Source organism: Dermacentor variabilis, chromosome 6, assembly GCF_050947875.1.
Source record: "Dermacentor variabilis isolate Ectoservices chromosome 6, ASM5094787v1, whole genome shotgun sequence".
NCBI classification, from domain to species: domain Eukaryota; kingdom Metazoa; phylum Arthropoda; class Arachnida; order Ixodida; family Ixodidae; genus Dermacentor; species Dermacentor variabilis.
Window position 1 is genome coordinate 122,413,509 of NC_134573.1, and position 8,124 is coordinate 122,421,632.

General features: G+C 48.8%; 1 protein-coding gene across 1 annotated transcript; it reads right to left on the bottom strand.

Annotated features, from left to right (window-relative positions):
• Positions 1-2,399: 2,399 nt before the first annotated feature.
• Positions 2,400-3,924, bottom strand: LOC142586280 (chitinase-3-like protein 2). Its single transcript, XM_075697528.1, has one exon. It carries the CDS (start codon positions 3,922-3,924, stop codon positions 2,476-2,478), a length of 1,449 nt encoding a protein of 482 aa, XP_075553643.1. The 3' UTR covers positions 2,400-2,475.
• Between the last annotated feature and the right edge of the window lie 4,200 nt (positions 3,925-8,124).

Here is an 8,124-nt window from a genome sequence, read left to right on the forward strand (position 1 = left end):
TTAGAGCGTTCTTCTCCGGTGGCTGCTACGGTGCCTCGATATCCTCCTTGTCCGCCGCTCCGTACAGAGTGGAGGCAACCGCCGCGGACCACGAGAATGGAGGATGCGTTGCCGGTGCTCGTGTGTCTTGAAAGTGGTCTGCGACGTGGCTAAAGGGCGCGCCCGCGCGGGCCTCATATTCAAAGTGGTCTGCATGTTTGCAGAGTGCGCGTAGTGCTGGTAGCTTCGTATGCGCTGTGCATTCGACGTTTCGTACGCTTTGAAGCGATATATGCACGGATGTCAATTGCCTCGCGGCTGCGGCCGCGATTCCTAACTCCAGTGTTTTCACAGACAGTTTCCGCTGTCATAGAGCGATGTTCGTTCACGTTTACTTGCGCGCGCGTGACAAAAGTTAATATAGGTTAAAACACGTTGACGGGCTAGTTTTTCACCGGGCTGAGGCTTTATCCCCAAAGTTTGGCGTAACCATTACTTTTGTGCTTCAATGCATAAAACAGTATTTTCTTAAAAGAAGTAACTGGAACGCCAATGCATTTAGTGGGAGACATTGAAAATTAATATCTCTACAATGGTTCAGTCCTCAGAATTTATTCAAGGTGGATACGTGCACCTTGCGAACATACTGGCTATAATTCGTAGATATAGATATGTGCCATTATATCATTAAATAAGAAGTTAATTAGGATAATTATGTTTATTATTTAACTAGGCATTTACATTTCTCGTAGTAGCAATGGCAGCCTCATCGAATAATTTAGATCAGAGGTTGTAATTGTGCTGCCATAAGCAATTTCTTTAAATTTTAAATATTCTAAAGAAACACCCGGTATATATCGTTTTTGACTGTTTGATAGCTCGTAAGAGCGATCTTCAGACAGGATGGAGTCTTCATGCGTATAGAGACGCGTATAGGTAGCCATATGAATGCTCACTAGTGTGACGTCATAAAGCGAAGCGGTGTCTTTCTGGAGCCCAAGTGAATCAAATGACCTGACGCGTGGCTTCGTGCGGCTTAGAATGAAGGGCAATTGGCTTTTACAGATTAAATTTATCAATATATAACGTCGCTCGTAGGCTTCCCACTGGATTTCTCTTTTTAATAATTAAGCAATAATGGGTGTTGGAACGAGAAATTAATGTGTCGTGGTAAAGCTATGTTGTCCTAACGTGTTTTACAAGAAGTGTAAAGGCTCTTTAAAGTGTATAATGCCAACTTTATTTACGTCAGAAGACAAACTCCTTATTCTTCGGGGCTTAACATGCCAGAATGCCACATTGGCTTATGAAGGATGCCGTAGTGGACGTATGCAGTTCTTGCACTAGCTTCATAAATAGACGTGCACGAACATTTTACGCAATATCTTACGTGCACCGTCTGTGAAATGGGCGAGGTTAAGTCGGAGGCCGTCGAATTAGAAGAGGGAAGCGAGAGCCGGAGAAGGATAATAATAATAATATTTGGGGTTTTACGTGCCAAAACCACTTTCTGATTATGAGGCACGCCGTAGTGGAGGACTCCGGAAATTTCGACCACCTGGGGTTCTTTAACGTGCACCTAAATCTAAGCACACGGGTGTTTTCGCATTTCGCCCCCATCGAAATGCGGCCGCAGTGGCCGGGATTCGATCCCGCGACCTCGTGCTCAGCAGCCCAACACCATAGCCACTGAGCAACCACGGCGGGTCCGGAGAAGGAGGGTGCTGGAGGTGGAGAGGAGGCGCGCTCACCAGGGAAGGTAGAGGGCAACGTGCGGCGAAGGGGGGAGGGGGATGTGGCGAATCATCGCGGAGGAGGAGAGTAGGTGGAGGCACGCGAGGTTCGCCTCCACTGTCAGCTACTACGGTCTGTGCGTGTGCTATGGATGTACCGGGTTCGTGTGGTGACCGAGAGGCTGAGAGCCGAGCTAAAAGGGCGGAGCAGTTTACAAGCAGTTGCAGGCCGAGCCCCAGACAAGCGATCCCGAAGTCGTCGGCAAGCGCTGGGCACGAGCTGAACAAGACCGGCGAAACGCGTGGTCTACGCATGCCTATGATACTTCCTTAGAACGTGCTAGGCGGCTTGCGACAATGTTAGTGTGCCAGGAAAGACGGCATAACTTAGAAACTCCGAAACAGCGCCCATGCGTTTGGGCGTAACCCGCGTTCTCGAATGGAAACGTCACTATATTTTTTTTAGAATTACCCCCCATCGAAATGCTGGCACTGAGGCCGGAAATACAGGCTGCGACTTCGCGGTTAAAATCAAACAGTGTACGAAAGCGCAGATGTGCAAAAACAGCATGTTTGCAGCCATCCAGTATAAGCATCAAAATCCTCTGAAATTTTATGTATTTTATTTTCTGTGGAGTTTAATTATTACTGAAAACATTATGGTTCAATTAAAATCCGTCCCCATCTTACAAAAACAGTTATGTACATCTCGCGGCTCCTCAACCACTTTGTTCCATTATTACCCCAACTTGTCGCATAAGCATTAGGGCCCCAACGGCACGGTATCCGTCACGACCGTGTACGGGTTCTGGCTCTGCACCAAGTCGTGTATCTCACGCAGAAGTGGCCATGTGGAACCGAAGTCACCCGCGAAGTCGTCCATGCTCAAGTCCCACACGGCCATACCATGCGTTCGGCGCAAGATGGATTTCTTAGCGCGCAGGCTGACCCTGTCTTCGAATCCGATCCACTGGTCGTGGGTGTGTGCCACCACGCACCGAGAGTAGCCGTGCAGGAACCGCGTCCAGCTACGGTTTACCAACAGAGTCTCCACGATGTCATAATAGCTGGCGATTCCGGTAAGGTTGGTGTGGCCAAATGGCCTGCCCGGTCCAACGGCCTTGATACCGATGCGGCCGTTCTTCAAGTGTGGGTGCTTCAGCGTGAACGACACTCCAGCCAAGGAGACGCTGAAGACGACCTTGAAGAGGACGTCGTGCTCTGTGGTGGCTGCGGCGAGCGCCTCCACCACTGAAGACAGGCCCGCCTGGCCGTGGTACCTGGCCCTGAACACGGCTCTCACGGGACTCTGGCAAGTCGTCACAGGAAAGGAGCTTGATTCTACGGTCCTGTGGGTATCCACAATGACCACGTCCAGCCGGTCGAACAGCGAGCGAACGAAGTAGGCATGCCGGCGAGTGACCACGTTCCAGGGCACCACGACGGCCATCCGGATCTTGTCCTTGTCGAAGTATATGCGCATCGTGTTCAAGAGGGTGCTCAGATTGGTCTTCGACGTCTCAGTCGGATACTTCCAGTACAGAACGAGACCGCTCAAGCCCCTCTGTCGCACCCACTGCGCCGCCTTGCGAATGAAAGTCAAGCGTGACTTCTTGGTACGTATTACTCTCTTAAAGTCTGCGCTGTCGCTATCTTCGCCTCCGACACATGCGTACGTCTCAATAATGGATGTCTGCTCCGGTGCCTTGACCTTGGACAGCTTCTGGATGGCCTCTTCGTCTTCGACGGGGTTCTTGAAGCGAATAGAGGATTCCTCGGGGTCCAAGCCGACCGCGACGTAGACGAGCGCGTCGCAGAGTGTAAGTGACACGTTGTCGACGTCAAACGCGCGCGGCGACCCCGACGGCAAGCTGGTGTTGACAAAACAGAAGACCCGCTTCCGAGGCGTGTCTTGCGAGAGCAGCTGGTAGGCTACGCGAGCTGACCTTTTGGGAATGGCCACGTCTTCTTCCTCGCCACTTCTGGCCGTGTCCAAGGGCGTCGACTTGAAGTACTCTGCAGTAGCTGCTACTACGGCGGCGCAGGCGCACGCCGCAGTCATGATGGCGATCACGAAGAATACCAGCAGGCACAAGTTGCGGGACCGAAAGATGGAGTTCGGCGCGTTGCGAGGCGGCTCTTCGCTCGCCAAGAAAAGTGGGATCAGTCCTTCAAAGCGGCTCTGACGGTAGGTCACGGTAGCGTCGGCCATGAGTCCCACTTTTTCACGCACAACAGAGAAACGAATGGAAGCGGCCAGTAGCGAGCTGCGAAAATCTTCTTCCTCCAATCACGTGTGTACGGTCGCGTGTAATAACCTTTGCTTCTTCTTCGCCTTATTACGCACATTAACCACCTGATTCACGTATGCGCCACGACCACTTAGACCAACAACAACAACGTTCCTCATAGCACCACGCTGCCGTAAAACTCTAGTGCTGTTACTGCAACATTATGCATTAAAGGGGGCCTGCACCACTTTTTATCGAATTTGAGAAATGCATTTGAAGCTAAAATGAAAGCATTTCAAGAATGCCTTGCCCTAAAAAGTACTTCAATCCGTTCAGAAAAAGCAGAATTGTTAGTAGTGAAAGGTCACGTGTGATCCCGTTCACTATGCTTCGGTTCTTTCTTGGATGTCTTGCATCGCGAAGGCAATGGCGTAGCGGGACATGTTGACATCGCTCTCGTATGGACTCTAGCACATTGAGGACTCCACGGCAACGAAATGGCTCATGCCGCTGCTCGAGGATTCACGGGCCGAGTGGCCGCAAATATGGGCCTAACTCTAGAATCCAATGACTCCCAACAACACACCAATAAAGACACTCTCGTCACATTCCATGAAATTTGCACACATTACAAACACCAACGCCTAATGTATCCACCTCTCTCTGTGCCTAGAACGCGCCAGAGAGAAATACTGTGGCGACACCTACAAACTCGCACTTTTCTTGCCCCGCGCACTTTGCACGTATTCTTTCCCGCCACATACCCGACACCCAAGTGTCGCTTTTGCCCTGTCCCCGTAGCAGATCTATCCCATATCATGTGGCAATGCCCCATCAAAACTCCCCCCCCCCCCCGCACGCTTAGACCATTAATTAGTAGCGAGGAGCTGTGGGAGACTGCTCTGCGCAGCTCCGATCCCACCCTACAGGACCGAGTCCTGAGGTGGGCTGAGGAGGTAGTGGAGGCCTACCACGACTGGTAGACGGACGTCTAGCAACATAATGTGGTGACGGACGCCTGCTGGGACTGGAGTACTTAGACCTCCCTCTCTCTCCCCGGCCCCTCCCCTTTCTTAAATGGGGAATAAAGTTCATTCATTCATTCATTCATTCATTCATTCATTCAAGGCTTCGCCTACTAAATGTCACCGTGGCGCGCAGCGCAAATGCTGGCGCCTACGACGCGCCAGACGTAACCAAACATGGTTGCTCTCAGCGAGCCGCAATGCCCTCAGCCAGCTTACAGCCAGCGGACTCGTCGTCGCACGCCGCGTTGGCCGCGATATCAACGCTAAGTACCACATGGCTGTAGTGAACTGGAATAGCCGCTATTCTAGATCGCTATACACTGAACATGACAACGTTTAACGCCCGAACTCTCTGGAGTGAAATTTGCTTAGCAGCACTCTTTGAGGAACAACTATCAGGCGTTGACTGGGATATCATCGGCATGTATCATGTAACCGCGCAAACGTCAACGGACGAGGAAAGAAACACACAGGACCAGGCGCGGAACTTCAACTCAAGTTCCGCGACCGTCTTGTGTGTTTCTTTCCTTGTCCGTTGTCGTTTGCACGGTTACATAATGCATTCCAATATCGACCACCAACTAGCCCGCCTCTCCCTGTTAAATATCATTGGCCTTGGCGAGGTTAGAAGAACTGGCGAAGCTTAACCAGTGCTGACTAATGGCCACGTTTTCTGCTATAGAGGACTTCCAGATAAGAAGCAATAAGGAGTAGGATTCCTAATCCGCAAGAACATAGTGGGCAACATTGACGAATTCTAAAGCATTAATCAAAGGGTAGCAGTAGCCGTAATAAAACTTAATATTAGACAGAAACTAAAGACAGTACAAGCCTATACACTCCAACTTCCAGTGAGGAGGATGATGAAATAGGTCAGTTTTATCAAGATGTTGAATTAGCGATGAGAAAAGTGCAAACTACATTCTACAGGATTTAAACTACAAAGTTGAAAACCTGCTTCCGCGGTCGCCGTAGAATGCAAAAATAAAATAAAGAAACGCATCAGCAGAGGATGTGGTTGGTTCCTGCAGTTAAAGACAGTTACATATTTAGGGCCCTTTCTGAGCTTTTGCACTGGAATACAACGCCACAGGATAGATTTTAGTCTTTTATTTGATAATTAAGGTTTTATTCCAAGATCTCTACATGGGCCTAAATGAAGCCCGTGCAGTTAACAAGCGGAGATGGTGTTATCGCCCTTAGACTTTATACCGAACATCACGGCGATGGCGACGCCAAGAAAGCGCCTGGAATGTCCATACAATTGCTATCGCAATGAAATATATTCTGTAGGAATCCAGCTCTAATATATCGTACTCAAATACTATGGCTTGGACGTGCAATAAAAACTAATCGTTACGCAGAATAGTGCAACGGTTTTCTTATTTTTGTCGCGCTTGCTTTTGTATGGTGACGATTTTGATAAGATCTTAGAGGCAAGAAAAATAGTATTCTGCAGTAATAAATTCAATGAAAAGGCACTCGATCTTTCAATCGTGAAAATAATAATAATTGTTATTATTTGGTTTGAACACATATATACATTTATCAGGAAAGGAAAAGCGAGGAGCTGGCTGGCAACTGCCACCGTAAGGGACACAATGCCTGCCTACTCTTCAGAAGGGAGGTGACAGCAACCCAGCAATTGAAGATAGGAGGGAGGGGAGGAAAAAGGAAAGAATGAGCAACAGGATAAATCTAAAGAATAAAGTAGCGCACACAGTACAGATTGCACACAGTATGACCGGTCACTGAAGGTCACGTTACAACAGAATGTTGAATAGAATAGTTTCGACGCTGCAAACGTGAACCTAGGTTAGTTAACTCCAAAAAGCAAGTAGAGCGCGATGAGCCTGATCACGTTTAGACGCACAATAACGAATGTTTGTGTGCAACACAAACATTCGTCGAGTGTCGCACACCGCAGGCCAAGGAGATGATAGTTTCTCACTGGCGACATGCGCTGCGCACTGAAAACGGGTCCTACTCCAGTATAATGTGCTGAAGTGTCTCGCAGCAGCCACAAGAAGTGCACGGTGGACTGGCCACACGTCCTTGTCTGTATAAACGTTCGTTCACGTCCACGCAGCCAACCCTCATCTTGAGTAGTTGCGCTCTAGAGCGACGAGGCAAGCCTAGACCGCGAACCCGTGGCGGGAACGTTCCATTGGCAACGCGGTGGCTGAAATGCTACTTGATTAGGTACCGAAGAATCAGCAGACGAGCGTCATCAAGCTTGGACAAAATTTCTGGGCAGTCACAGTTGTTATGACAGCAAGTTGAAGCCAGTCGATCAGCCTCTTCATTTCCGGCGATTCCTACGTGTGAAGGTATCCATTGAGCAACGAGAGATACCCGATGTGATGAAATTTTGCTTGCGGAGTCAGTAATGCTGTGCACAACTGGGCAATCAATCTCACTGCCTTGTAACCTGCTAAGGGCAGCGCGAGAGTCCGTAAACATAGCAAGCAATCTTCGGTGTAGTTAACTCCTCTTGCACGTATTTAAGTGCAACATTAATCGCTGCTAGCTCCGCAGTTCTTGACGAAGTTGGATGAGGTATTTGAAAGATATGCCGTACTTGAGTCGTAGGGCAGAAAAAAGATGCAAAGGCTCCTTGACCGTTGCTGTGCACAGATGCATGTGTGAATAGTTGAAGATAATCTGGAAACCTTTCGAACATGTGAGACTGATACAATTGGAATATTGCCGAAACAGGCATATCAGACTTTTTGTGTATGTCAGGGATTGTGAGGTAAATGGGGAATACGTGTTTCGTGACACCTTTTGTAAGCGTAGACGTAACTGAAGCAGTATGTTCAAAAATGTCAGTGATATCCATAAATAATGCCGCCATTTTTCTCACGCGAGATAACGGGTGGTGAATGAGACAATCAAGGAGCGATTGAGCATGTGATGTGCGATGCAGACGCTCAATATGATATAGAGCTCTCTGGTCTGCTTGTAGCCTCAGAAGCCTAAAACAATAAAAGAAGCCTAATAATGAACGAACCTGATAAAACTCAGTTCGACATGCTACGTTTTGCCACACATATATTGCTCTCGCGAGAATGTCGTGGGCAACACATTGGCTACTGCAGTTCTCTATGTTCTACCGCAAAAATATCAAGTGAAGTAGTATTAATGTTCAAC

Bases quoted from the DNA above. Each gene is read 5' to 3' on its own strand.
- LOC142586280 (XM_075697528.1), bottom strand. From the start codon at position 3,924: ATGGCCGACGCTACCGTGACCTACCGTCAGAGCCGCTTTGAAGGACTG.